Genomic DNA, 27,496 nt, shown 5'->3' on the forward strand with positions numbered 1-27,496 from the left:
GGAGCCTGTGTATACCCTCCTTTTCACAAACTGTAGCAGCCTCCAGAGGCGGCGGGATCTTTATGATGACCAAATGGGGAGGCTCAGGGATTGGAATCTCTTGCCCAGGAGCGTGTGGTTGGTCCCGTTGGGATTTGAACCTTGTTCCATCCAGCTCCAGAGCTTGGCGCCTTTCTCGCTCACCACGTGCCGGCCGCAGCTCATCGCCTTGGCAGTGGAGGTGGTGGTGCGCCGAGGCCTTCCTGCACCTGGGTTCTCTGGCGCTGAGAAATAAGTACATGGGCAAAGTGACTTTTTTTCTGGGTCAGTGACTGTGACCCCATGTGTACACATCTGTGCGTCTGACCCTGGCATTGTAATCCGGGGGCATTTTCGAAGTGATGTGCTAGGGGTGTGGGCAGGGAGTGGGGCTTATGGAGCCGACGAGACACTGTCAAACCATAGAGAGGCTTGGGAACCATACGGACCTGGATTTGACCTTGAACAAGTCATTTCACCTGAGTGTGTATAGTGGGAATGATAACATCCGACTCGCAGAACTGTGGTGAGAATTAGAGATTGTGGGAGTCAAATGATTAGCACCTAATCAGCATTTTACAATAAACGCAAGTTCTTCCCTTCTTGTAGAAGAGTGGAGTCTGATGAGAGAGACAGGGAAGTGAAAATTTACAGCCCTTGGGTGCCAGTACTGAAGGTGTGAGTTCAGGACTGGGAACATCAGAATGGGCATAGTGACTTATTCCGGGGAAGTCATGGAAAGCTCCCTGGAGGAGGTGATGAAGGGGTGCCCAAGCCTGGAAGAGGTTGGCAGTGGTGCTCCAGAAACTTCATGGTGGCCTGCAATTTACGATGCAGATTTTTCCTCCCTGTGAGATGCTGGTTGAGACAATTTCCTCCTTGGAGTGGCCTGGTTTTTTAGGGGTGGGGGGAGTGCCCACCTGGGTGTAGTTTCTGGACAGAAGCAGTGGGAGGAGGGCACTGGCCAGCATGCTGCTTGGGATTGTGAGTGTCCACAGAGCGGCAGTTTCTCCAAAGGTGTTTTTTGTTTGTTTTTGAGACAGAGTCTCACTCTGTCACCCAGGATGGAGTGCAGTGGCCTGATCCTAGCTCACTGCAACCTCAAACTACTAGGCTCAAGGGATCCTCCAACCTCAGCCTCCCAAGTAGCTAGGACTACAGGTGCGTGCCACCATGCCTGGCTAATTTTTACAATTTTTTTGTAGGGATGGGATCTCAATATGTTGTTCAGGCTGGTGTTGAACTCCTGGCCTCAAATGATCCTCCTGCCTCGGCCTCCCAGAGTGTTGGGATTACAGCCATGAGCCCCCATGTTCAGCCTCTCCAAAGTTGTTTTTGATAAGCGATACCAAGTGGGAGTGATGCTGGGAATCTGAGCAAATATAGACATAGGGGAATTGAATAGGCACCTCAGAAAACAACTGAAACCTCAGATTGGCATTGGGGCAGGTGACCTGGGGGTTCCCTGGGCCCCATGTTGCCCAAAAAAGCCAACAGCTGGCCTGGGTGAACACCCTTAAATGCCTTGTGTGTGTTGGAAGGTGCCGTGAGACCAGCTGGGCTCTCCTGCCCTGGACCCACCTGCTGCCATCATGGCCTTTGTTAGGACAGACCTCAAAGGGCTGGGCATGCCCGTTAGTTCCTGGGGTACATCTATGGGGTGTGGAGGGCAAAAACAGGGCTTTCAATGGGTTTTGCTGGCATGGGGATTCTGTGGCATTAGCATCTGGCTTCTTTCCTTCTGCCACGCCATCCCCGTGTAGTGCCAGCCACCCAGCCAGGTGAAGGCAGCGTCTAGCTCATTGTCATGACCATCAACAACATGGCTGTGATGCAGACAGTGGCTCTGGGGTCAGATGGCCCTGGGTTCAAGTCTGACCCCTCACTTACAGTGTGGTCCTAGAGCATTCTCCCAGCCTCTCCCCACCTCTCTGAGCAGCTGTAATTGGGAGGTCACGAGGATGAGGATGATGACACCAATGGCATGCTCGTGGTGGACCAGGCACTGTTCTGGGCACTTTTCATATGCTATTCCATGGAATGCGGGCAAAACCCCTCGGAGCTGGGCGGTATTACCAAGGCCCAGAGAGGGTCATAGCTTGCTTAAGGTCACAGAACTGCAAGATGGATAGCTGGGATTGGGTCCCAGGACCCTCTGTCTCCAGAACCCCTGCTCCCCTCTCCACTACACACACTGGTTGGAACGCAAGGACTGGCATCCCAGCTGGCTTTTGAGCATTTGTGGTTTGTCAGGTGGCTTTGTGGTCAGTGTAGGGTGCTTGTCCAGGGATCATGGAAGTTGTTTTCTGGCTTGGATGGGTGGGCCCTTAGAATTCATCCAGCTTGACATCATTGCATTACTGACGGGAAACTGGTGCCAGAGGAGGGGAAGGGACTTGCCCCAGATCATGCAGCCAGCTGGGGCAGAGGCAGGACTAGCTTCAGGACTTCCTGCACAAGGCTGCCGCCTCGTTGCCTGAAGGGGTGTGTGGCTGGGGGCCGGAGCCCACTTAGGGGCTTGCCGTTCTCTCCCACTCACCTCTCTCAAGTCCTGATGGCTCACTGCAGACAGCCCAGAGGCCAGCTAGCTTCCCTGCAAAGGGCCCCATTGGTCACCAGGAAACAAGCTGGGGGAATGTCAGGTGGGGGCAATGTGATGACCCCACGCAGCTCATTCCCTCTGCCTGGCGATGGGACTCACTTTCACCTCCTTGCTGGGAAAACTCCTTAGCAACTCGATTTCAGCGCCACCTCTCTCAGTTGCTCCTGGGTCCCCAGAGGGCCAGGACAGGATGGAGAAGTGTCCTTGCTTAGGGGGCCCAGACTTTCACCCACCCATTTGCCCCTCCCTCCCCCAGGCAGGTAGAGCCAAGGTGACACCGGTGAAGAGCATGGGCATCATCTCTCAAGGGCGCCTGTGTGCCTCACTTGAGCCTGCCCTCCTGATCTGTCCATGAGCCCTACGAGGTGGGATTGCTATCCCCATTTTACAGAGGTGGAGACTGAGGCTCCTAGCTTGAGGTAGGCAGGCCCTCAGGGGATCACACAGAGGCAGATGACTTTCTCAGCTCACCTGCCCTTCCTAGAGAGGTCTGCAGAAATGCCTACAACCTTTGACCCTCTAAGGCCTGCGGGGCTCGTGGCAAGCCCTCAGGAACTGTTTATGGAATGAATGAGTGAGGGGGCAAACAAATGAATGCATGCTCCCACACCGCGCTGCTTCTTCTGGGACAGGGCACCCAGCGGGTGCCTGCTGTTGAGTGCAGGCTGTCAGAGCCCTGATAGCACTCAGGATAACTCTGGATGGAGTTGGTGTCCCTGAGGCTGTCACCTCTTCTGGACTTCAAGGAAGGGCCCTATCCAGTGTGTGCAAATAGCACTGCAAATATCAAGTCCAGAGGGATTTTGGGAGATCCTATTACAGATGGGGAGACTGAGGCCCAGGGCAGAGAAGGGACTTGCTCAGGGTCATGCAGCGAATTAGCAACACAGCCAGGACGTGAACCAGGACCTCCTGCTTCCTAGCCCAGTACGCTCTCTTCCACAGGGAACTTCCCTGTGGATGTCAGACCCCTCTGCCTCTCCCCTGAGCAGCCTTGCACAGACCTGGCCTGCTGGGATCCCTGGAGAAGGCTGTTGTTTCTGGTTGAAAGCAGCTTTGTGTGTCTGTGTGGGTGGCAGTGTGCTGGGGCACACTTGATTAGCGGCTTCTCAAACCTGGCCCCCATCCCCAGCGTGCAGCCTGTGCTCCGTCCTGCCCGGGCCATTACTGCCCGCCTGTAATGGAATCGGCTGCCCTGGTTAAGTGTTCACATTAAATTAATACCTCCTCCGTGGAGACGATCAGTTGGCATTTAATTTGTCTTTCCTTCCGAGAGCAGCGGAGTACAGCTGGGCAGCCGGGCTCTGATGGGCACGTCTGCGAGGCAGCCTTTCCTGGGGATCAGGGGCTCCATGGAGATGGGAGCTGGGAGGCCACAAGAGGTGGTGACAGGTGTCGCGGGGGGGTGGGGCTTAGGGTAGGCAGGAGGGGGCCTCTTCCACACACAGGGGCTTGAGCTTATTGGCTGTCCATTTTCGGGGGAGAAGACAGGCTTGCAGTGTGCCACGTGGGAGAGGAAGTCAGGAGGCGACGCGTCCACATGTGCATCAGTGCTGAGCTTCCCGGGAGGTGAGCCCTGTGTTAGCAGCAGTGGCGGGATTTCCACATTGTATTCCCAGCGCTGCCCCACTCCCACTCCCTTATCGGATTTTTTTTCTGCCTTAAATATGAATTGTCTGTGGTATTAGAGGGGGATGGTGTGCAAGGAGGAAGTTGACTCAATTGTGGTTTTCAAGTTCTCTAGAAGGGCTCAGCAGAAGCAAGTGGGGGCTGTTGGGGGCGCGCAGCCCTGACCCCACCGGGGAGCCTGCTCTGGTCTTCCCAACCCATCCGCTTCTGCGAAACTGCATTTGAAGAAAGGGCTCCCGTGGTCTGCCACTGTGCCTGCAACCTCTTCCTCCAGCTCAGATATTATTTTAGAGAAGAACAGCCGGTTGGGGCCCCCAGGCTTGGCCCTGGCTCTGTTGTGAGGCCTGGGGCGAGGCACTGTCCATGCTGGGATGCCTCTGTGCATCTGCAGGTGGGCAAACACAGGAGCTGGGGCAGCTCAGAGCTGAGGGGCACTCAGCCAGGCAAAATCTCTCATGGTCTGAGCCGCCAGGCTCCAGCACGCCCCTGGCCACCTGCACCCAGCCCTGCTATAGTGGGGTGAGCTCCCTGAGGCCAGGGTGGAGCTGAGAGGGTGCCAGCCCTCCACCCCCTGGGAAGGAAGCTGCTCTCTGCCCCCACCTGCCCTCTGCCAGAGGCCAGGCCCACGCTTGGCCCAGAATGAAGTCTTCCACTGAGGGCTCCAGCCCAGCCTCACGAGTGAGTCGGCCGAGGCGTGCCGGCCACTCGCCTGCCCGCAAGGGGTGGGCCGTTTCTACACCTCCCTCCCAACTCTGGAGGTGGGAGGCGGCCACGCGCCGTGCAGTTCGCATGGAGCTGCTGAACACCCGTGGTCTGCTGGGTGCCAGGGGTGCTTCCACCCGCACCGTCCCTTTCCTGTAGTTCTCACAGCCACCTTCAAAAGCGGGTGGCTGGCTTCCCGACTCACACAGGGGACAACTGAGGCCCAGAGAAGGTAACCGGCTTGCTCAAGATCACGCAACTGGGAAGTGATGGGGCAGAATTTGGACCCGTCTCTTGCTGCCCTGGAGTCTTGGGATGCTCACTCCAGGAGCCCCAGGTTCGTCCCTGGAGCCTTCATTGTGTTGCTGGACCCGCACCCACTTTCCTCCTGAGCGGGAGCCTCCAGCCTCTTTCCCTGACTGCACAGGAAGTGAAAAATCTGTGAGTCAGCCCCTCTGCTGGTGACTTCAGCTTGGGTTTCCGCCCCTCTGTAGGGCAGGCTTGTCGGTCCCTTTCCTGCAGGTCTGTGTGTCATCTTGAGCTGACGGGGGAGGGGGAGGCACTGGCCCTGAGTGGGGTGGGGGTGGGGACTGGCATCGAATCTGCCCACCCCCTTTTCCCAGTGGCCAGCGGAGACTTCTCGTCCCTCACGTGGTTCCAGTGGTGGCTCCTCAGGAATGCGAAGAGACCACATCTGGCTGGGGTGGTGCTGCCACCTCCCCCTCCTGGCCACCAGCCCCAGAGGGTGCTTGTTCTGCTAAGATGGTGGCCAAGGCCCCCGATCTCAGCTGCTGTGTGCTTTTGTGGAGTCATTTCCTCTCCCTGCACTCTTTGTCCTGACATCCCTGCCTCCCCTCCCTGGCCCAGGGCTGCGGGAAGTGGGAAAGGGAAGGTTTCTCCTTCTCCTGCCTGCTTCCTGCCCTGGCCATCCCTCCCCCTGGCCTGGCCTGGCCTCTCCCAGGAGAGGCTCTGGAGTCGAATGGATGAAGCTGAGTGCAGGGGCTGTGCTGGGAATTTGCCTCCTGTGAGCCCCCTGGGCTGGGATGGTTCAGGCTAAGGATGCTCTGGGGGAAAGGAGCTCTGGCTGGAGGCGAGGGCCATCAGGGCACTGAGGAGTAAGTGCAGCTTTGGATTCATTCAATCATCCATCCATCTATCCATGTATCCATCCATCCATCCATCCATCCATCCATCCATCCATCCATCCATCCAACCAATCCATTCGATAAATATCTGACTCCTTAGCAAGTGCCCAGCCAGTTTTAGGTACAGGGATACAGCAGCAAGCACAGGAATGATCATAACCAGCTCTCTGGGCCTGCAGAAGGACTGGACCCCCACTTGAGACCTGGCTCCTGTGCCTGTTTTCCCACCTAGGCCAGGGACCTTGCCTCTTGCTTCCTCCTTGCCCCCATCTCTGTGCCTGAGACCTCCCGAGATGAGTACCAGCCCCCAGTGGTGGTGGGGAAGGTGGAAGTGGCGGTGACCGCACGGTGGAGCCATCACTGGCCCTGGCATCATGGGACTGACTCCTTTGGGCGAGAGCTGTGTGCCGTGGGATCCCACGACCATGCCACTGGGGAAGAGGAGATCCTGGGGCCTCCGCTGCCTTCAGCTGTGGGGCAAACAGTGGACGTGGATGCGAGGCTTAGGGAAGAGGTGACATTTGAGACAAACCTGGGAGAATGGCTAGGGTTTCAGGAGGCTGCGGAGGAGAGAGGAAGAGGGGAAATGAGTTACCTGACCTCCGAGCCTCATCTGCAACATGGGGACGATCCCCAGGGGAGGGCTCAGCGGGATTTTATAGAGGGAGGTATGAGTACCTAACGTGGTGGACACCATCGAGAAGGTAGTCAATACACGTCTCTTCTCTCATCCAGCACTAGAAGAGAGAAGGATTTGGAAGTTTTATGCGCTGCCGGGTCAGGGTGGGCAGGGGCGGCTCTCAGTGATTCAAGCCATGTTGGCCATGGCTGGAGTTGTCCATAGGCCCTAGGTCTTCATTTTCCTACCTGTAAAGTGGGGACAGAGTAGCTTTCCAGCCCAGTGCATGTGCAGTATGATGGAGGGGATCTATGGAAAGGCCCTGCCCCTCAGAGAGCACTGGGATGTGTTTGTTACCTCATTTTCCTGCAGTGACAGGCCTGTCAATATCCTGGAGTCTTCAAAAGACCAGAAAGGACCCCTCCCCAGCCAACAGAACAGCTCCTGGACTGCTGAGGGAGACTCGAGGAAACTGGTCCTTGTACCCTCAAAGTGATCTCTTTATGTTCACTCCAGCCTTCCTTCCCCTTTCAGCCTTAAAGGGCCTGGGCGTAGGATTCTGCCAGACCTGGATTCGAATCCAGATGCTGCCATTTCCTAGGCAGTCTTTGGGCAAGTCATTTGCTCAGCCGTGGGCTGGGGCTGAGAGTGGGGTTTGCACAGGCTGAAAGGAAATGATGTCCGCAAACCTCTGACTCAAAGTAGGTGCACCCGTCTCTTGGTGGCAGACAGCGCCTGGCCTGTCCCTTCCTGCTGCCCTCTTTGTTTCTGTTGGTTCTTCTGTCTGAAACACCCTCCCCACTGAAACCTTACTCTTGTGGGCAGACCCAGGGAAGAGGGAGGGTTGTGCTTGGGAAGCAGGTGTTGAAATCTCCGTGCCAGCAACTTGGTTGACCAGTTCTCAGTTAAGCTGAGTGCTCCCTGGCTCTGGGTGGGTGGGGAGGGAACGCGGGTGTCTGGAGTGCCATAAGAAGCACATCGCCCCCCTGGCCCTTCACGCCAGTCCTCAGAACGGTCCAAGGACAGAGCTTTTCTGCATTGTCAACACTGGAGTTGGCTGAGCCAGGTTTTCTCCACCACTGCTGGGAGGGATGTCAGGGCGGACGACAGGCTCTTCAGTCAAGCCAGCTGCTGTCCACATACAGGGTCTGTCCTCAACCTCCTGGGAGCAGGCCAGCCGGCTGCCAACCCAGTCTGGCTTTGGAAATAAAAAGCCCATGAAATCATTTGTGCAAGCTCATCCTGGGGGTGTGGTGTGTGCAGCTCAGGAAACATGATTGAGACGTGGTGGGGTGGAGGGGGTGGGGCAGAACTCGGGGCAGGAGGGGAGAGTAGAGGTGGAGGGGCTGGGTTGTGTGGTCTTCAGAGCCTGGCCACTCAGTGCCATCTGTAGCCGAGCATCACTAGGGAGCTGTCTGCCCCAGCCCTTGCCTGCTGAACCAGGATCTGCATGGTAATAAGATGCCCGGGTGATTGGTGTGCACATTCTAGGCTGAGACTTGCTGCTTTAGAGACTGGACTAGCTTTGAGTCCCAGCTCCCTGCTTGCTAGCTGTGTGACCTTAGACAAGTTACTTTACCTCTTTGAACCTCAGCTCCCTCATCTGCAAGACAGGCTTAGTTAGAAATTCTTTCCCCAGGAGGGTTAATAATTCACATTAAAGCCAGTGATGTGTGTCCAAGGCAGTGAGCCGGGTGTGTGGCACCCAGACCGTACCCCCCAGTTAATGGTTGCTGGTGCTGTTGCTGTTATTGTGTCTGGAGAGCCAAAGATCTGGGCTCCCGTTGTCACCTTGGGTGGATTTGGGGCAAGTCTCATTCCCTCTCCGGTCCTCATTTTCTCCATCTGTACAAGGGGTCTATTGGCTCCTGCCTCGCCTTCCTCATGAGATGGTTGCTCAAAGGAAAAGTGAGGGGTGCTGGGCCTCATTCCAAAGGGCCCCTCTGGGGAATGGGGAGTGTCAGGGAGGTGCCCCTGGGTGCCTGCATCCAAGGGAGGAGCCATGTCATTCTTTATTTTTTGTGCCCTTCTTTGCTACTCCTGTTCTTGCTGCAAGATGTGTTAGAGGGCTGGCTCTAGACGCCAGGCTGCAGCCAGAGCCACGCTGGGGCTCGCCTTTGCACCTGCCCTGCTCAGTGGCTTTGGAATTGAGTCGCCTTCCCCACTCTGAGCAGCGTGGCCAGGAGAGATGATTCAGCTTGGGACCTGTGCTCCAGCCTTCACCCCCGAGGGAGGCCCCAGATGCCCTGTGCTCCTGGGCAGGGGTGGAGTGGCCTGGGAACTTTCCCCCATTGTGATTCCTGTCCCCAACGTGGGGCCTGCTCTTCTCGGTGAGAGATGGCCTGGGACTGGACTCCTAGCCTTGCTCCTGATATACTAGGTTATCTGGGCAAATGGCTTGACCATCCGGCCTCAGTTTCCCCATTTGTACAATGAGGGGAGGTTCAGTAAGATGGTCCCGGCTGATTTAGGCCCTTAGGTTCCCTTCCTGCCCCCTCTTAGCTTCCTCTGTGCCCTCTAGCCCTGGCAGGAATCCCTTGCCCTCTAGGTCTGGACCCTGGAACCCACGCAGATCTCAGCCTAGCAGCTAACGCTAGGGCTGGGAAAGGCCGGAGGAAAGAGGGAGAGGGAGAGAGTGTGTGTCCTCCAGGAGCCCTGGCCGGGGCTGTCTCCTGTGGGAGAGAGGAGGAATTTTCCTCTGTGTGTGCAAACACTATCCGTTTTCTCTTGTTTCCAAAAGCCGGTGACGTAACCGGCTCTCCACCCCTCCCTCCCCTCCGGCCTATTTTTAGCTGGCCCCGACAGCATCCTAAAAGGGTTCCAGACTGCCCTGCTCCGAGGCCATGTAGGGAGGGTAGCAGTCGGGTGCGGAAGGAGAGAAGCTCCTCTGTCTGTCCCAGGATGGACAGACATCCCAGTAGGGAAAGAACCTGCCCCCAACTGCCTCCAGGGAGGGAGGAACTCTGTTGGAGGAGCTGGGTTAGGGCCTTCAGGCTTTGACAGTTCCTAGGTCTATGAGGAGCTCCGCAAGGGGATTCTGAGCAACCAGTCTGGAGCCTCCCCACCTGGGTTTCAGTCCTAGCTCCACACTATCTCACCCTGGCCTTGGGCTCAGCTTGTGCCTCTGGGCCTTGCTTTCTGCACCTGGGGATAATGATGGTACCTACGCCATGGGTGGTTATGAGGATTGAATTAACTTCATGTAGAACAGTGCCTGGTACAAAGTAAGTCTCAGGGAAGGTGGTTCTGGAATTGGTATTATCATCTAGCCCCAGGGAAGTGCTCCCACCCCTTCCTGCGGTTAAGGGCAGGGGGGTCCGCTGAACCCTCCTCTGCCTTCTCCCCTCCTGCTTTTCCTGTTCAGCTTCGGGCAGTATGCATGTGAAAGTAGTGGTGTGGAAGCCCTTGGAACAACAGGGCCTGGCACATAGTAAACGCTAAATCAGTGGGAACTGTATTTATTGAGTTTTGTTTTAATGTAATAAAACAAACCTGGGTTTGAATTCCAGCCCCACCCACTGACTTGCTGTGTGTCTTTGGGCAAGACGTTTATTTAACCTCTCCGAGCCTTGGTTTCCACAACTGTAAAATGGAATGATAACACCGACATAGGAGAGTTCTGTGTTGGTTTGGGGAGGCTGTGGGGCATCGCAATGCTTAGCACAATGGGTGCAAAGAAGAGCCTGAGAGTGGAGCTGGCTGCAGCCTGGCTTCTAAGGACTGGCTTTGCTACTGCATCTTGCAGCAACAGCAGAAGCAGCAGCAAGCAGTGCTTGCACAGCACTTTACAGTTTGCATGCAGGCAGGTGGTGGTCTCTCCCACCTCTCTCTTCACGAAGTCCTGGGCTCATGCCTTAATGTGGCGCTTGTCACCACCACCTGGTACTCTGGTTATACATCAGCCTGGCTGTCCTCTCACACCACCTCCCCTAGGCTGGGAGCTCCCAGAGGGCAGGGAGGGATGGATGCCCCAATGCACCTTCCTTGCCCAGCTCCAGATAGGCCCCGGGTGGGTGTTGGGGTTGTGTCTGAGGGCTGGACTGGCACAGGGAGCTCACCTTCTGACCACCTGTTCCTCTTGGCTTTTGCAGATGGGAGGAGGAGCTCGCCAAGCGCATGAACCTTCAGACCATGGTAGACACGCTGCAGGAGGTAAGAGCCCTCAGACATCCCGACCAGGAGAGGCATGCCAGAGAGCCATGTGGCCAAGGGGCACAGTCTTCATGCGGCAAAGCCAGGGAATTCTTGCGCAGCCCCTACTCTGTTACCTCCTACTGCCTCAGTCTCTCCTTTATGGAGCCACGAGATCTCTTCCACTTCCTCTGCTTGGAAGCTGGGAATGGACCGGCACAGTGTTGCACAAGAGCTCTGATGCAGGGGTTGAGAAGCCTGGGTCTGGGTCCCAGGGTGCAAGTCACAGCTGCTGTATGAGCTGGGACCAGCGACCCTTCTCACCAGTCACTGTCTCCCCACCTGAGGCTTGGACTAGGTGGTCTGTAAGCCCCCAAGCAAGAAGGGTGCCCCCGGTTGGGGCTGAAGGCCTTGGAGAGGGCAGGTGGGCACGTCACAGGTGGGCTCCCAGCCTGAGCAGGCTCTCTGTGGTGGGCATTTGGAAACATTCCCCTTATTGCTCTAGCTGGAACCTCTGCATTCTGGGCTCTGCAACTCCCCCGCCTGTGGTGTAACCTGAGCAGCAAACTTCATCTTCTCAGCCTCTATTTTCCTCTCTGTCAAATGGGAACAAAAGTGGCAACCCCATGAGAAGGCATGAAAAGTTCTTCCAAAAATGTCTAGAAATTGCATTCTGATACTGAAAGCATTTATCGTCTAAGAAAGAGGCAGATTAAGATAATTGCCAGTGGGTAGAATGAAAAGTTTGAACGTCTCCCTTTCTTTTATAACGAAAGTGCTTTTTTCTTTATAAATTTAATGGGTTCATGGTCAAATATGTAGAAGCTATAGAAAAGCACAAAGAAAATACAAATGATCTCCAATTCCACCCCTCCACAGTTGAAAAACTGGCGTGTGACCTTCCGATCTTGTCTGTGCAGACGCACACCCACGCTCTTCAGATGCATGTTAGGTCGACACACATGACATTGTCATTTTTGAAAGCAGAGATGGCCCAATATTGGCAATTTCACACGGATTGATCTCATATTTTTAATGTAATAGGATTGCTTGTTAATTAACCTGCTCTTTTAATACCTGCCATGGATTTTCCCACGTAATAGATAATCCTTTGGAAAGTGTTTTAAGCAGTCAGCAGTGTTCAGTGGGAAGCCAGGCAGGATGAGGTCCTTGGCGCCCCTTCCCTGGCATGCAGGTGCCCAGCTGGGGTGGACATCGGGTGTCTAGGGCTCTGGACTCAGGTGTCCAGACCCTCCTATCCCCAGAAGACCTGGCCCCTCTGAAGCCTCCCCATCTCCGTCCCCGCAGGCAGCACAGGAGGCTGATGCCATCCAGGAGGAGATGAACGAGAAGATCGAGCGGCTCAAGGCCGAGCTGGTGGTGTTTAAGGGGCTTATGAGTGACGTAAGTGCCGCCCGCCGCCCCTGGGTGTCATGACCTCCCCCACACCCATCATGCAAAATGCTTCATTCCCTCCGAGGCTCTGGAGCTCGGCTTCTAGTTAGAATCCTGGCTGGCTGTGTTTGACCGTGAGGATGACGGATGCATTGGATGCATCGGAGACCAGGCACCCTCCTCCCGCCCCCTCCCCACTTCCGCTTCCCTTGGTCTGAGTAGAGATGCATTAATCTGCCGCTTAACCCATCCCGCCCTGCCCCGGGCTCCCCTGATGGTCTGTGTGTGTTTGCTCCCACTCCTTCCCAGCTCGCCTTGATGAGGGCAGGCCTTGGTGTCTGGGCGCAGCGGGGTGTCTGGCAGGTTGGGCCGGGTGCCGTCTGGTCTGTGCGGGCCTGAGAGACTCGCAGGCCCAGCGGCCTTCGGCAGGGTTGCTCCGTGAGGCCAGGAAAGACCGGCGTGCGTGTCTTTTTGACAATCCGGGGCCCCTCTGAGTATCCGTGGGTGGGGGGAGCTGTTGGCCGCAAAGGGCTTCTTGCTGCTGGAGACCCAGGTCTCCTCCTTCCAACACTGGGCAGTACAGGGGGAGACCCCACCAGAAGGCAGAAGGGGCCAGAACGTGGGTGACTGAGCCTGGCGTGGCTCCTGGTGTGGAGGGGCGTGAAGCTGGGTGAGGTTGGTAGAAGCCTCCCAGGACCCTAGTTGGAGGCCACCGGGCTCCCTCTCACTTGTGTCCAAGGGGATCCACCCTGTGGTCCTCAGTGACTCCCACTGCTGGTCGTGGGAGGCATCCGAGAGAGAGAGCTGCCTGTGTCGGGGACAGGCGGGGTGTGCGGGCGGGAAAAGAAGGGCTCTTTCTCCAGCGGGAGTTTGGCTTGCTTTTTCCTTTGCGCTAACAAAGTAAACATGGATCCTGTGTCTGCTGGGAGGATGCCTTCCAGCCCTTAGGGAGAGCAGCACACACGGTGTCACACTGGCCCCCGACTCCCAAGGCCCCGACCCCATCCCACCCTGAGCAGCGCCGCAGCCCTCCACTCCACGGAAAAGCCTAAGGCACCCTCGGACTCCGGAGGCCTCCCTGCACCACCCCTGCTGACACCTAGGGGTCTCCCCACCTCTGTGCCCGGCCCCCCAGGCTTGCTCCATCCCTCGCTCATGTAAACCCTGCTGTCCTCCCTGCAGCCCATGACAGACCTGGACACAAAGATCCAAGAAAAGGCCATGAAGGTGGACATGGACATCTGCCGCCGAATCGATATCACGGCCAAGCTGTGCGATGTCGCACAGCAGCGGAACTCGGAAGACGTGTCCAAGATCTTCCAGGTGACTAGGGCTGCCCTGCTCACCAGCCAACCCCCTGCTCTCCTGGAGCAGCCCTGGCCTCCAGCCCTGCCCAGCCAACCCCTGTTTCCCTCCACATCCCACTCACTCCCTCCCCTTCCCTGAGAGGTAGCACTACCGGACCCTGTGGCCTCCCCAGGTAAACGTAGAATCAGGCACCCATGGACTCATAGGCTCGTCTGACTGCTTCATCCTGTGGCTGGGGAGACCGAGGCCCGGAGGGTGATGTGCTGTGCTCAAGGAAGTGGCAGAAATCAGTCTCCTGCCCCTCCAGGGCTTGGTCCACCAGCCTACACTGTACCCACTGCCCCACTTCCTGCTCCTTCCTCTGGGTGCTCGGACTGGGCATCATCCCCACGGTTGGGGAACCCTGGCCAGGTTATGGGGAGAACTGGGGGAGCTGGCCTGAGCTCTGGTAGAGGGACCTCAGAGTTCAGAAGGGGAGCTGTTGGCCTTTGACTATGTTTCATTCCCCCCCAAAGAGGCTCTCGATACCCCCCCGACCTAACGTGCAAGTGTGGGTGCCCCCGAGAGACGGCGATCAGGTTAGCGCCAGTGAGGCTGTCTTCTGGAGAGGGCTTGGGGGGCCAGTCCAGCCGAATGAGGCACATGTCATTCTCCAAAGGCTGCTTCTTGAGTTTCGGGTTGTGGTTTGGCTTTTGCTTGAGCCCAGGGCAATACGGTGTGTTGTCGCTCTGTGTGTGTGACTCTGACGTCGCTGGGCCAGATCCGGGCCTCCCTGGGCCCTCTCTCCACCTCCATGCCTTCTTGCTGTCCCCCTGGCGGGAAGCAGGGGAGGCCAATGCAGCCTTCGTTTGCTTGTGGCTTGTCTGCTTGGAGTGGAAGCTTTTGGTGAACCTTGGGCCGCCTGTCCTTTGCCTTTGCATGTGAGCAGGAGGGCTCTGGGCAGCATGGGGCCGTATGGCCTTTGTCAGGGGTTCTCCGTCTCTCTGGCTGGCTCTGAGATATCCCAGGTGACTCTGTGTCCTGGTCTGGCCTGCTCCTCTCTCCAAACTGTGGAGTTGCTTCTGTGGTAAAAGGGCGAGCTGAGCCGGCGCACCCACCAGGCCGCCCAGGGCAGGGAAGAGTCCAGCCCGTCTGTGTCCCCCTGCATGTCTCCCACCTCACGCTTCCTGCTAACGCCGCCTGCTTCTTAGAGGACCTGCACCTTTCCTGGCACTGGCCGGCCCCAGTCACGCTCATCATCCTGTGAGATGCCGGCTCCCTTCCCAGTTCACCCCTCCCCTCCATCCTAGCCGAGCCCCTCAGTTACCTTGATTGCTTCCTTTCTGGTTCAGGTGGTCCCCAAAAAGAAAGAACGTAAGGTGGCTTCCGATGATGACATCTCCGAGCAGGACGGGGAGGTGAACCGGTTCTCGGATGACGAGGTCGGCTCCATGAACATCACCGATGAGATGAAGCGCATGTTTAACCAGCTGTGAGTATCCCCGTGGCCCGCACACTCTCCGTTTCCCCGGATTGCTTGGGCAGGGGTGGTGAACGGGAGGCTTGGGCTGAGAGTAGCCTGCAGCACTGGAAGAATTTGGATTCATTTCCTTTTTTTTTTTTTTGAGACAGGGTCTCACTTTGTCACCCAGGCTGGAGGCTGGAGGGCGGCGGCACGATCACAGCTCACTGCAGCCTCAACCTCTTGGGTTTAGGGATCCTTTCATCTCAGCCTCCCAAATAGTTGGGACCACAGGCATGTGCCACCATGCCCAGCTAATTTTAAAATTTTTTTGTAGAGACAGGGTCTTACCATGTTGCCCAGGCTGATCTCAAATTCCTGAGCTCAAGCGATGCTCCCGCCTCGGCCTCCCAAAGTGCTGGGCTTACAGGGGTAAACCACTGCACCCAGCCAAGATTCATTTCAACATTTGTGATTTGGGAAATTTCCTATGTTCAGCCTCTCTTGGAAGCTTGAAGAGGTCAGGCAGTGCTGAACCTGGGGCACAGTTTAACAGGGCTGGATGGCAGCTGCTGAATCTGGACAGGGGTATACTCTTCCATTCACCAGCATCCTTTATGTTCCCTGTCTGCCATTCTCCTGCCTTGCCTTTGAAAGCTTCCTCCAAAAAAGCGGTGGGAGAAGGGGTGTTCTTGCCCATGAGATACAGGGGCTGGGCTGTCCCCTCCCTGGTCATGTGTAAACATGTCTGTGTCTAAGGATATCATGAACCCAGAAGGGGCAATGGCAGATGTGGTCTTATTTGTAGGCTATTTTTCTTTTCTTTTCTTTTCTTTTCTTTTCTTTTCTTTTCTTTCTTTTTGAGACAGAGTCTCATTGTGTCACCCAGCAGACTGGAGTATAGTGGCGAGATCTTGGCTCACTGCAGCTTCTGCCTCCTGGGTTCCAGTGTTTCTCTTGCCTCAACCTCCCAAGTAGCTGGGATCACAGGCATGCACCATGATGCCTGGCTAATTTTTGCATTTTTAGTAGAGGCAGGGTTTCACCATGTTGGCCAGGCTGGTCTCGAACTCCTGACCCCAAGTGATCTGCCTACTTCAGCCTCCCGAAGTGCTGGGATTACAGGCAAGAGCTACCTCACCTAGCCTGTGGGCCATTCTTGAGCAGACCTTAGCCAGACCCACCTGCACTAGTTTGCCCTTGGTGGGGTGGCTGTGTTGACCACATGGCTTGCAGAAATCGCTCCTGACGTTCACTTGGAGGGGGCCCCACAAATGTCACTTTGCTGACTCCAGACGCCCAACCTAGGAGATGGGGTATCCCTCCCCTTTTGTAGACAGGGAAACTGAGACTCTGAGAGGAGAAGGGATTTGGGCAACACTGCTCAGCTAGTATGTGGCTGAGCTGAGATTCAGAGCCAGGCCGCCTCCCACACTAGTGCACTCTCAGTAGGAAATGCTGCTTGGGGTGGTGGCAGGGTCTGGGCTGGATATGGTCAGTGGTGGGCAAACCTGCTGGTGCCAGCTCTTAGAAGCTGCTATACCCACTGCAGCCTCAGTGATGTCATGTTAGTACCTTAAAATTTGCCATTGCGGGAAATTGGCAAATGCTACCAATCAGAGCTCTGGGAGGCTCTGCCGCCTCCCGAACCCCCCCAGAGAGGGCATGTTCCTTCTAGCAGATGCCTTTGACATCACTTGTTTCAAAAGCCAGGGGCATGGGCTCTCCTAACCTTCCTGCAGAACTCTGAGGCTGGCTCAGAATTCCATAGTCCGGAGCTCACTCCACCCGGCCCCTCAGAGGGGCACACGTGGAGTTAGGACAGAGCCAGGCCCCCAACTCTTGGTCCAGTGCTTTGTCCCCCATGCCATGCTCGGAAGAGAATTCTCTCTTCTGTCCCTATTCTAGGCTGACTTTTAAGGTAGACAGGAGGCAGGGGCAGGGTTGGAACTGGGTGGGGACAGGAACTCTTTTGCCTGATACTTCCTGGACCTGCCATTCCTTTGAAACAGAACTGAGATGGGAGCTGTATTTTGGGGGTTTGCTATTTAAGGGTGATAAGGAGACCCCTAGATTCTTGATTCCTCTTTTGATACCCCCCATCTCATTTCTCATCTTTTGCTGCCTGCCAAGAGGGGCTTTTTTTTTTTTTTTTTTCGAAACAGAGCCTTGCTGTGTCACCTAGGCTTGAGTGTGGTGGTGCGATCTCAGCTCACTGCAGCTTCCCCCTCCTGGGTTCAAGCAATTCTCCTGCCTCAGTCTCCGAAGTAGCTGAGACTATAGGCACACACCAACACACTCAGCTAATTTTTTTTTTTTGTACTTTTTTAGTAGAGATGGGGGTTTTACCATGTTGCCCAGGCTAGTCTCAAACTCCTGGCCTCAAGTGATCCACCCACCTTGACCTCCCGAAGTCCTGGAATTACAGGCATGAGCCATTGCACCCGGCCAATAGGGGCTTTTGGAAAGAACCAGTGGTTGGATCTAGGTTTTTTGAAACATTGCCCTGGGCATTTCTGAGCCTAAGACAGGATTGTATGCCCCAGAGACCCCAGGCTGGGTCCACGTGGTTAAATTAAAGGGCTTCTCTGAAGAAATTATTGTCCCTGCTTTTATAAAGTCCCCAGGGCATTGTTAAGCTGACCAGGAATGGGGTGAGCTACAAAAGGAGATAGATCAGAGTGGAAGCCAGGAGGCCCCATGGGCAAAGGCTCCGGTGTGTGGAAACAGCATTCAGATCCAAGTCAGGCGAGACTGGCTGCAGGAACGGGCGCCTCAGTGTTGATAGAGCTGAATTGGGTTCACTATGGAATTAGATTTAGCTGGTTGTGAAGTTACCTAAGTTAAAACAAACAATGAACCCTCTGATCACTTTGATCACCCCCCACCCCCATTCTGCAGTTCTGTGTAGGCCACCCTGACCCCACCGCAGGCGGGGCCCTGGGCCTTTCCCGTGGACATCTCCGCCAGCTGTGGGCAGGACCTAGCCAGGCTGCCCCTGGCCAGATCTGATGAAGTGTTTGAGTAATGCAGCCGTGTTTTGTTTTGATCCAAGTCGGTTGTTTGGGCTTCAGACCAAGAAGAAGAGGGGGAACGTGCAGCTGTCCCCCGGCAGGGCCAAGGCTCCTCCTCAGCCCCACCTTGGCAGATTTGTGAAGTGGGGGTCTCTTCCGAGTTCCTTCTCTTGCCCGTCTTTCTGTCCTTTCCAGCTTCCTGTCCCTCGGCTGGGGTTTCCTTCAGATCCCAGACGCTGGGAAGGAAGTGAAGTCAGGAATCGAGTATGTGATGCAGTGAGGGCTGGACCCTGGCGGCTCCCGGCCATACGGCCCTCTCCAGCACCCGCCCCCCAGCTCAGGACCCTAGACTCGGGGAGCCACCTATGGACTCCTGTGGGAATGGCTTTTGGAGGGGAGCCAGCCCTGCCTGACTCCAGGGGGCGCTCGAGGCAGCTTTTTACCAGACAGCCTTCTTGGGACCTGCCCAGTCTCCAACCCAGTCCATTGGGAACACTCATTGCCCCTGAGGATCCAGGAAGGAGTTGAGGGAGGGCGGGCAATGGGGAGAGCCCTGGGAGGGCAGCCTGGAGACAGGGTCCACACTGTCGTGTGCTACCGATGCACTGGGTCAAGTGATTTCACTCCTGCAGACTCAGCCTTCCCCTTGGAAAGAGGAGTATGTTGGATGAGCTGATCTTTAGGTCTCCTCCAGTTGGGGTAACCAATGCATTTTGGGAACCCCTTAGTCCCAGTCAAACCTGCATGGTTGGTCAACCTACTTCTGGTTCTGGCCAATAGGGAGGTCTTGACATCTCCCAGGCTTTGAATTCAAATCTCGTTTCCAGCATGTATTGTTCTAGAAGGCCACTCAATCCCTCTGAGCCTCTGTTTTCTCACCTGTGAAATGGGAATGATAGTTATGCTTACCTCATGGGATTGTTTTGAGGTGGAATTGTTTTGAGGGCGTTGCATTTTACTGCATGCTTAGTGGCTGGTCCAGTGCCCAGCACCTAACGGGTGCTTGGGGAGTGTCTTGATGGGGAGGAAAAAGCTATAGGAAACATTTGGCATTCTAGCCTGTTTCTGCTACATGCTAGCTGTGTGACTTTAGACAGTTGAGTTATCCTTTCTGAGCCACCATTTCTTCATCTGTAAAATAGGAATAATACCAACCTTCCCAAATTGCAGAGAAGATGGTATTATATTGAGCATCTCACTCAAACTAGGGGCTCAAGAAATAGCTGTTAAATGAATGAGGAAAATTGCAAGATTGGACTTGGAGGAAAATATCTTTAGTCCCAATTAATTAAAGCCTGACATTAAAAAAAATACACATTTTTAATTATACAAACGATACATAAATACATTCTGCATTTTAAAAGAGTTAAACTCCTTTTGGATATGGCGAATGTCGCCTTTGGCTACTACCCCTGTCTTTTCTGAGGACAGCCTTGAAGGTGTGTACCTATTGGGCAGCTGCCCCTTTCTGTCCCCTGTGTGGGTCCCTGGAGCCTGGCTTCTGTTCAGTCATGCCCTCTGGTGTCACCCCCACAGGCGGGAGACCTTTGACTTTGACGACGACTGTGACAGCCTGACGTGGGAAGAGAATGAAGACACGCTGCTGCTGTGGGAGGATTTCACCAACTGCAATCCGACCATCGACCTGCAGGGCGAGGTGAGCCCGGCGCCTGGCTTCCCAAAGGCCAGGACTAGGGACCTGGGGGGGGCACCTCCTTTCAATGGTCCCTCATCCCTGTTATTTTCCTACAGCCCCCACCACCCAGCTAAACTATCCCCTTTGGGCCGGGCGCAGTGGCTCACGCCTGTAATCCCAGCACTTTGGGAGGCCGAGGCGGGCGGATCACCTGAGGTCGGGAGTTCGAGACTAGCCTGGCCAACATGGCAACACCCCATCTCTACTAAAAATATAAAAATTAGCCAGGCCTGGTGGTGTGCACCTGTAATCCCAGCTACTCGGGAGGCTGAGGCAGGAGAATCGCTTGAATTCAGGAAGCAGAGGTTGTAGTGAGCCGAGATTGTACTCTGCACTCCAGCCTGGGTGACAGAGCAAGACTCCGTCTCAAAAATAAATCAATAAATCAAATAAACTGTCCCCTTTGTTCTATTTCCCCAGCAAGAGGAAAACTTGGGCAACTTGATCCACGAGACCGAATCCTTCTTCAAGACGAGAGACAAGGAGTACCAGGAAACGATCGGTCAGATTGAGGTGAGAGCTCGGGACGTGGAGCCCACTTGTGAGGCTCTCCTGAGGTCCACGTGGTTGAGATCCTGGCGACCAAATGCCCATGTGTCATGGGCAGGGGCTGGGAGAGTGGGACAGGCATAGGATTGGGAGTCAGGAGGCCTCAGGGGTGACTAACATATTTCTTAGGGCCTCAGTTTCCTAATCTGTCAAATGGGGGTGGTGATCCTTGCCTGCCTCAGAGAATTAAAAAGAATATATGTAGCTGAGAAGACGATCCCATAATAACCAAAGAGCTGACATTGGAGTGATAGTGAGTGACGCAAGGTGCTGAGTACACCTGGTATCCTTACCTCTACCCTATGCAGTAGGCACCACGCACTCCTTTTACAGCGGAGGAGATGAGGTTGGAAGAGACCAAGTGACTTGCCCAAGGCCTTGCAGCTAGGAAGCAGCATTGAAGTGCAGTTCTCTCTGGCTCCAGAGGCTGTGCACGTGATCACTTCTATAAATGACAGTCATTGCTATTGTGCAGGAGAAAGGGAAGCCCAGCTCCTTCCCTAGAGGAAGTATCACTTGATAGAGGACAAGAGTCAGAAACATGAAAAAGCCTTCAGGATTTTTGTAATCAGGTCTGGATAAAGGAACCCAGAGACGCCGAGTTCTCAGAACCGGGTGGGGCACATCAGAGCCGGGCTGCTGCTGGGGTTGCTAAGCAACCATTCCCCTTTGGCCAGAAGGAGTTCTAGGGGATGTGGAACCATGTGCAGAGAGCAGAGGGTGGGGGAGGTTGATGTCCAGAGGCCGGGTCCTGATGGTGTGGTGTCCAGTGGTGGACTCGATGGCACCATCCCTGAGGAATCCAGGAGGGGAGGTTGCTGAGGCTTCTGCCACGAGGATGACTTGCCCTCACCCTTCTTCCTTATTGGTTCCTCCCAGCTGGAGCTGGCCACAGCCAAGAGTGACATGAACCGACACCTGCATGAGTACATGGAGATGTGCAGCATGAAGCGAGGACTGGACGTGCAGATGGAGACCTGCCGCCGGCTCATCAAAGGCTCCGCAGACAGGTACCCGCCTGTCCTCCCAGGGGATTCAGCTATGGCATCCTTGGAGGGAAATTCCCAAGGCTGCAACTTGGCCATGTTTCATACTGCCAACCTATCTCTCTGTCTGTCTGTCCGTCCGTCCATCCATCCATCCATACATACCTCCAGTGACTATTAGCACACCTATGTGCCAGATGCCTTACATATCTAACCTCGTGCAAGTCCCACCACCACCCTGCCCCTTGTTGATTCAATAGATACTTGCCAAAGGCCTGCTCTGTGCAAGACGGTGGGGCCGGTGAGTACAGCCCTTGCCCTCGAGGAGCCGAAGCCCCATTTTCTGCTGAGTTGGGAGCAGAGGAGGCGGACGGGGCATGCTCCCGTTTGCTCACAGGAAGTGATTTCTCTTCCTTTGCCATCTGTTAGTCTGTTCTCATGGTGCTATAAAGAACTGCCTGAGGCTCAGCGTGGTGGCTCACACCTGTAATCCCAGCACTTTGGGAGGCTGAGGTGGGAGGATCACTTGAGCCCAGGAGTTCAAGGCTAGCTTGGGCAACATAGCAAGACCCCATCTCAAAAAAAAAAAAAAAAAAAAAAGTCTGAGACTGGGTAATTTATAAAGGAAAGAGGTTTAATTGACTCACTGTTCCACATGGCTGGGGAGGCCTCAGGAAACTTATAATCATGGCAGAAGGCATCTCTTCACAGGGCAGCAGGGGAGAGAATGAGTGCCTAGCAAAGGGGAAACCCCCTTATAAAACCGTCAGATCTCATGAGAACTAACTCACTATCACGAGAACAGGATGGGGGAAACCACCCCCATGATTCAATTATCTCTAACTGGTCCCTCTCATGACACGTGGGGATTATGGGAACTACAATTCCAGATGAGATCTGGGTGGGAACACAGCCAAACCATATCATCTTCTTCCAACCCAGGTCCTGTCCCCAGGAGACTGACATGTGTCAGGCATGGCACACAAGGCAGAGCCCCTGCCTTCAAGGACACACAGCCTTGTCGGGGGACAGCCATGCTGAGCAGCCATGCTGAGAATGAGCTAATATGCAGAGAATGCCTACCACACAGCACAAATACATTTTCGTTGTTTTCCTCGTTTTGCTGCATTACTGTATGAGAGGGAGGGACAGCCCTGCGGGGAGCAGATCTGTGTGCAGGGCCGTGGCCTTGCCTTTCAGACCTTTAACTCCTTAAACCCGCAGAACCCACTGTGGTTATCTCCATTATTCAGACAGAAGAGCAGACACTTAGGCAGGTTAAACAGTTTGCCTAAGCTCCCCCACCCCCAGCTCATCTGAGATAGAATCAGAACTGCAGCCCAGTGATGTCAACCGTATCCTGCATGGCCTCCTTTTGAGCGCTGAGTCATCCAGGGTTTACTGAGCACCTACTATGTGCCCAGACCTGGGTTAAGTGCTTGGAGGGTAACAGTCAAACTTGATCCACGGTCCAGCTCCCAAGGGGTTTTCTTGCTAGAGAAGTCAACACAGCCAGACCAAGTAGGGGGCGGTGCAGGGGGTTACCTCGTGAGCTTAAAGGATCTTAAGGATAGCTGAGTGAGGCAGGAGCTCAGGGCGAGGCTCCTCTAAGGGTAGATCTTATAGAAGTGGCAGCTCAGCCTTCCTACTCCTTGACCCTTGAGAGGCCCAGGGCTGCTCTCTGAATTTCCCCACTCTCTTGTGCTTCTCAGGAATTCACCGTCCCCCAGCTCCGTGGCCAGCAGCGACTCAGGAAGTACAGATGAGATCCAGGATGAGTTCGAGCGGGAGGCAGATGTGGAGCCCATGGTCAGCTGATGACTGACGCCCTGCCAGCCTGGTGGTCTTGGTGATGGGGCCCTGCCACCTCTCCTCACGGGGCCAGGAAGGCCCCTTGGAGTGGGGTTCGAAGCCGCACCACACAGACTTTCTCTGCCCTCCCTTCTCTGGAGGCCCCGAGGGACTGCTGCTTCCTTCCTTCCTTCCACACCACCAACGGTGCCCCGTCTCCATCCCCCACCCACCCAAGGAATGGTGCTGTCAATTTCTATTGTTCTCCACATTACAAATGCAGACTTCTGTGCGGACTTTGCAGTGTTAACTGTGCCTTCTCCCTTAAGCTGAGCCACTTTGAGCTCCAAAGAATTATTCCTAGCAGGTGTTTTTATACAGAACTTTAAGGTGAGGGCCGGGCCGGCTGGCCGTGGCGTAATGTGGTTTCTGCCGTCTGTCCCACCTGCTCCTCTGATTGGCCATGGGCTACGCCCTCCCTTCCTCCTGAGCCAGCCCAGACCAGCCTGGGGCTTGGGGTGGTCTGCCAACCCCCAGGAAGGAGCCGCTTGCCTCTGTGAGCTTTCTGGGCCTGGGTAGGGACCACCCCAATTTTCTCACTCCCTGAAGGAGAGAAAGGTGGAAGGAAGGGAAGGAAGACACATTTTAATTTTTTGGGGGGATCGAGTGGCAAAGTCGAAGGGACAAGGCACTGTGAGGGAAAGGCGGAGCCTCACTGTGTTTAAACTACTATGCAAAAAACAAAACAAACAACAAAAGCAGCTTGCCTTATATCATTGTGGAAGGCAGGACCTCTCCTGGGCTCCTGGCTTCCCCCTGGAGCTGGGAGGGAGGCCGGGGTTAGGGTGATGTGTGTCGCAGCACTGACTGGGTAGCGTGGGTTTGGCTGAGATTGGTCAGGAGGCCGGGGCTGCCGCAAGGCACTGGCCTGCCTGACCGCTTGCTGTCTTCTGGGCCTCTGTGGGTTCAGGGCAGGGGCCAAGGGGGTCTTTTTGCCCTGATAACTTGATGTTCTTCCCTCCGTCGCCAGTCAACAATAGAGGGTTAGAGATCTCTAATTTCTCTGTGAGAAAGTCTGAAGGGGCCAGGCCCGGTCTCTGCTCCCTTCCACCCGCCTTGGGTTAGGACTGTCTGGCAGTTGCCCGCTTTTGGCCACTGGCAGGAGAGAGGCCTGGTGGGCTGCTGGCAGGGCAGGAGCTGGAGTGAGGGCCATCCTCTTTCTGCTCCTGGACACACGCAAGCCTCTCTCAGCAATTCCCTTGACTGGCCAGTCAGGGTGTTGATCTGAGCCAGTATCCCCCAAGACTGGAATGGCTTGAGTGGGCCTGCATTGAAGGGCACTGTGTGGCGACCCTCCCCCTTCCAAATCTCAGCTTGGAGCCAGCTGAGCAGGCTTTGCTTTATTATTATTTTTTAACCTTTTTTACCTACTGCAGTGGGTCTGTTGCCAATTTTAATTTTTTGTTGTCCCAGGAGCTCCCTCTAGTGGTCAAAGTAGCAAAATGTGCCCAAGGACTAGAACTTGGGTCCCTCTGCCTTGTCTGGAGGCAGAGGAGGGGGCTCTGGGTTTGACTGGGATTGTGGTCCCCAGAGGTTCATGGCCTTTAAGGGTCTTCTCTGTTTTCTGTTTCCCCCACCTGTGTTACAGTCTTGAAAATACTGTACATAATAGATACACGTAGAGAGAGAGAGCGTGAGAATGTGTTAGTGACTACGTGTGATGTAATTTATCACGATTTGGTGGCCTTCGTCATGAGTTTTTTCCTTTGTTTTATTTTGCTGGGGGCACCTCCCACAGGTCCCCTGCGGCAGTCTGGCTGTGACTCTTCCATAGTCAGCATCTCTTGTTAGCCAAACAGTTCCCTTTGGCAGGTACTTGGAGGGACAATGGTTTTGGAAGAGAGACGGCCCTTCTCTCTCCTCCTCACTGACCCTTGTTCTAAAGGTTACAGGGTTCAAACATACCTGATTCTTGTTGTTATTGTTGTTGCATTTTTATTTTAACCAAAGGTTATCAGAGCCAGTTGGGCTTGAACCTCAGCTGCTAAAAAGATTTTCCGTTTCCACGAGGGCAGGAAAACATCCACCCTCGTGGGTCTCCTCCGTCCAGGGCTGAGGGAGGCGTTGGACAATGTGGTGTGGGAGTTTCGTGGGCAGCGTGGAAGCCAGCCCTGGGTTGTTCCCCAAGGTGGTGGGAGGGTGACAGACGTATCTTTAGAGTTAAGACTGTAAGGCAGCAGTGTTAGCGTTGGAGGGTAACAGGTTACTGTGGTGATCGGTGTCTGGCGGTATTATTTTTACTTTCCTCCTTGTATACATAGGTCATTTGTCTTTGAGAACTAGGGTACTCTAGGGAGTTTGAAAATGGCAGGAGCCAGAAAGAGATCCTGGCCTGAAAGTCCCTTCCTGCTGGCTTTTAATATCTGCTCTCCTCTTGGGAGTGAGGACTTGGGGCAGGTGGGTGGGAGAGGGTAAGCCAGAGTGTGATGGGCCTGCCTCCTGGGCTGGTTCCGGGGTCCGGCCTGCCTGACTGCCTGCCTCTCCACCACATGCTCTTTTCAGTTAATGCCAGTGGGCTGTGCTTGTCCCCTCACCATGAGCCCACAGCTTGCCAAGAAAGACCCCAAAGCTCGCTGGGGCAGCACCAGTCCTAGCTGGGATGAATTGGTCCATCCTTTGTAAAGATGTAAATACTTAGTTTTGACTTTCTATTTCTAAGCCCGGTGTCATATTGACACTGGTATTTTAGAATTGTTCTCAGATGGGCTCTCCTGCGCTGCCCTCTGTCTCCTATTTTTGGGGGTTTTATACAAACAGAGGATTGGGGAGGGATAGGAAGACTAGCATCCATTTGGCTCCCTGGTTGGTTGTGAAATACACACACACACACACACACACACACACACACACACACACTCCTCTGAGACTCCAAACAGAGAAAAAAATTATTGGCAAGCCAACATTTTCTTTCTTGTCTTGAGAAAATGTCTTGAGGTCCCTGAAGGACCAAATCCATCGTGGACTAACTCTGTGGGTAGAACTCAGATGACCTAGGGAGAATTCAACCACTTACGCTTGGAATGGGAGGAGAGGGGGTGGGGTGGGGGAAGATTATAAGATGTAACTTAAGCTAAATGTAATCTATTTATAAAGCAAGAGACTCTCATCTATTTTTATGAAAGGAAGGGTTTTTTAATCTAGGGTAGGCAGTTGTGGTAGCCCAGCATTCTCCTGTGGACGAGAAATGGTGCATGTTGTTGCCGGATTGAATAGAACCCATTCCCCTCCCCATGCCTCGTCTTCTGTCCTCACTTTTGGTCATTAACACCCATGAGCAGCTTCAGCAGACTGTAGTTCCCACTTCACCCCATTCTCCTCTCCTCTGACCCCTCAGTTTCTTGGAAGTCTTGGGGTAGGTTGCAGGAAATTCAGAAGTGTGGTGGGTGGGGGAAGGGCCAAGGCACACTAGGGAGGGGACAAGCTGGGCTCTGGGGGTAGGCTCTGATTAGTTACTCTGACTCTGGTCTGCCGAGATCCATTTCCAACTCAGCTGCGCTGGGAGAGGGTTGGGAGGCAGCAGAGCATGGGTGACAGTGGGAGTACATGACTTCCTTGGAGCCTGGGCCTTTGTGGGTCCCAGGTGGTCAGGCAACTGGAGTAGGAGTGGAAATGGCATAAGATGCTCATAGCCCAGCCCTGGCTGTGCCTACTCCAGGCCAAGCCTGGGCTGCAGTCCTTGCTGTGTTCCCCCCAGGGTCCTGGGGGAGGGATCAGGGTGCTGGGGGTTTCCTAGGACAGGGGTCTTTCCCCTTGAGACACCAAGCTCTGGCTCTGGAAGAGCTCTCTCCTGAAGTGGGGAGTCTGGAGGGGGCTGGGTGGGTGCAGGTAAAGCCAGATTCTCTCTGGAAGGGAATTTTCTATGAATGGATGATTTCCAGGCTCAGGGTGGGCTGTGTGTTAGTTCTGGGCAAATCCCTCACCAAGACCCCTCCCTCCCAAGCCCTCAAAGAAACGAGGCAAAGCCCTTCCCTGCAAGACCCCTTGTGGACGTTTCTGCATCTACCTGATTTTTAGCCCCATCCGGGGAGACTTTATACCCCCATGATTCCATCCTGCCCCACCGTTGCTGTTGTCTGCCAGCTGGGTCTAGCATCACAGGGAAGGGGGGTTTATACTCACGGAAAGACTACTGATCCTACCGGAAACCAACCTGTTTACTGTACTGTTGTAAATATCATGCCCTTTATATCCTGTATATTGGCTTCTTTTAAATAAAGTGAAGTGTCTTAGAACTGATGGTGCTTTTTTTGTTGTTTTTGTTTTTAAATAGAAGATGAATCTGCTGTTGGGGGAGGGGTAAGAGGACTGAGGGTCACAGAAACACTCAAACTCATTAGCTAATTAGCCATAAAATAGGGGATGTCATATCACCTGTTACATTTGTAGCTCACAATAAAAGCTTTGGAAGAT

The 27,496-nt window shown here is 54.7% G+C and overlaps 1 protein-coding gene across 4 annotated transcripts in view; it reads left to right on the forward strand.

Annotated features, from left to right (window-relative positions):
- IFFO2 (intermediate filament family orphan 2) overlaps positions 1-27,319 on the forward strand; it is a 50,508-nt gene extending 23,189 nt beyond the window's left edge. The window contains exons 2-10 of one of the 4 annotated variants that reach the window (XM_045379378.2): positions 10,807-10,867; positions 12,155-12,250; positions 13,424-13,564; positions 14,065-14,127; positions 14,881-15,020; positions 19,541-19,661; positions 20,121-20,213; positions 21,129-21,259; positions 22,948-27,319. In XM_045379378.2, coding sequence (XP_045235313.1) covers positions 10,807-10,867; positions 12,155-12,250; positions 13,424-13,564; positions 14,065-14,127; positions 14,881-15,020; positions 19,541-19,661; positions 20,121-20,213; positions 21,129-21,259; positions 22,948-23,053 — 952 coding nt within the window. In that variant the 3' untranslated portion in view covers positions 23,054-27,319. Of the gene's footprint in view, positions 1-5,910; positions 6,067-10,806; positions 10,868-12,154; positions 12,251-13,423; positions 13,565-14,064; positions 14,128-14,880; positions 15,021-19,540; positions 19,662-20,120; positions 20,214-21,128; positions 21,260-22,947 lie in introns of those variants that run through there. The other 3 variants (XM_074018510.1, XM_045379380.2, XM_045379383.2) reach the window with 3 other exon arrangements.
- Positions 27,320-27,496: the final 177 nt, after the last annotated feature.

This window comes from Macaca fascicularis, chromosome 1 (genome assembly GCF_037993035.2).
Source record: "Macaca fascicularis isolate 582-1 chromosome 1, T2T-MFA8v1.1".
In the NCBI taxonomy this organism is placed as follows: Eukaryota; Metazoa; Chordata; class Mammalia; order Primates; family Cercopithecidae; genus Macaca; species Macaca fascicularis.